The sequence below is a fragment of the Notolepis coatsorum genome (genome assembly GCF_963971535.1).
Source record: "Notolepis coatsorum genome assembly, contig: SCAFFOLD_2677, whole genome shotgun sequence".
NCBI lineage: Eukaryota > Metazoa > Chordata > Actinopteri > Aulopiformes > Paralepididae > Notolepis > Notolepis coatsorum.
Window position 1 is genome coordinate 1,476 of NW_028170296.1, and position 1,927 is coordinate 3,402.

The following is a 1,927-nucleotide window of genomic DNA, read 5'->3' on the forward strand; positions in this document are numbered from 1 at the left end:
TAATTTGATTTGAATAATTTACTTTGTGCTAAGACTCTATACTGTACTTCTACTATGAACATATAGTATACTTCTACTATGATAAGACCCTATACTGTACTTCTACTGTGAAAATACCCTATACTGTACTTGTACTGTAAAAAGTTATTATACTTCTACTGTGCTAAGACCCTATACTTCTACAGTGAAAATATATTTGTACACAGGACAGAATGTTGCTTACTGTTTACTCATCAGATATCTCTATACTCTGCATCCCACAGAACCCTCTTCACTCGCTGGAGCGACTCAGAGAAACCAGTCTACAATATCCCTGGGGTGTCTGCGGGTATGATGCAGCTCATCATAGAGTACGCCTACACATGCTTTGTGCCGGTGACAGCAGAGAACGTGGAAGAGCTTCTGGTGGCTGCAGACCAGCTTCTCGTCACTGGCATAAAAGGAGCGTGCTCTGACTTCCTAGAGGGCCAGCTGTCTCTGGAAAACTGTGTCGGCATCTGGAGGTTTGCGGACATCTACTGCTACCCTGACCTGAAGCGCAAGGCCTATCTCTTCATTGTGTGCCACTTTGAGGAGATGCTGCATGTCTCACAGGATTTTGTGGAGCTGTCCCTGCAGCAACTGGTGGACATCATCGAGAGGGATGACCTGAATGTGAAGAACGAGGAGACGGTGTTCGAGGCCATCCTCCGTTGGATCGACCACTCCCGTGAGGAGCGTAAAACACACATCCCTTTGCTGCTGCCCAAGGTAACTAATTGTATTACTGTGCATTACATTAAAACAACACTAGGATCCCTAGTACAGTGGTTCTCAAACATTACATTTGGGTCCAAACTGTTCCCTAGAAACAGAATTCCAGTGAAACCGTCTACAACCGCTGTCTAAGTTGTACCCGCTATCTGCTTGTCTCTTCCCAGGTTCGCATGGGATTGATGAGGCCTGACTACTTCCATAACAACGTCCAAAACAACCCTATGGTGAGGGACAGCCACGACTGCAGGGCCCTCATCCTCAGCGTCCTGAAACCCCCTGGCTCCGACAGGCTTCCAAACCCCCTGACCCGCCCACGCCTGCCCCAGGAGGTCCTATTGGCCATCGGAGGCTGGAGTCACGGCAGCACGACCAATGGCATGGAGGCTTACGATATCCGAGCCGGTGGATGGATGGACGTGAGCGTTGAGGCGGAGAGTCCCCGGGCCTTCCACGACACAGCTTATCTCCACGGTCTGGTCTACTGTGTCGGCGGCTGGGACGGCGTAGAGTATCTCAGCAGTGTGCGCAGGTTCAACCCCGTCACTCGCAGCTGGCTGCAGGCGGCTCCCATGCACTCACGCCGCTGTTACGTCAGTGTGGTCACGTTGGACGGCTGTATCTACGCCATGGGAGGGTTCGACGGATATGTGCGACTGAACACCGCCGAACGCTATGAGCCTGAAACCAACCAGTGGACAGTGATCTCACCCATGCTGGAGCACAGGAGGTCTGCCGGGGCAGCAGCCCTCCATGGCAAGGTGGGTGGAACTGAGGGACACAAGGTGGTAGATGAACCCAAGGAACGTTCACATTAAAAACTAAGCGATTGGTATCATTCAGAATCAGATATCATAAATGTCTTTATTGCCAAGTAAGCTTGCACATACAAGGAATTTGTCTTGGTCCTTTGGTGCATCAACATTAACAGACAATTAAAGTAGAATGAAATAAAATGGAATATATAAACTAAATTAGAATATTCTTTCTTATAACAGGTTTACATCTGTGGTGGCTTCAACGGGGCGGAGTGTCTGCTCACAGCTGAGTGCTACAGCCCAGACACCAACCAGTGGACTCTGATCGCCCCCATGAGCAGCAGGTGTAGAGGAGTGGGAGTCGCTGCGTACGGAGGACAAGTCTATGTGGTAGGTGCACACGGAGACAAATGCTT

The 1,927-nt window shown here is 49.8% G+C and overlaps 1 protein-coding gene across 1 annotated transcript; it reads left to right on the forward strand.

The window, feature by feature from the left end:
• Positions 1–330: 330 nt before the first annotated feature.
• Positions 331–1,454, forward strand: LOC311248562 (kelch-like protein 10; the record flags this gene model as incomplete). The annotated part of the gene is made up of 2 exons (XM_084339425.1): positions 331–693; positions 1,185–1,454. Coding segments are annotated over 2 exons (633 nt in total), but the record flags the coding sequence as incomplete, so codon positions are not given.
• Between the last annotated feature and the right edge of the window lie 473 nt (positions 1,455–1,927).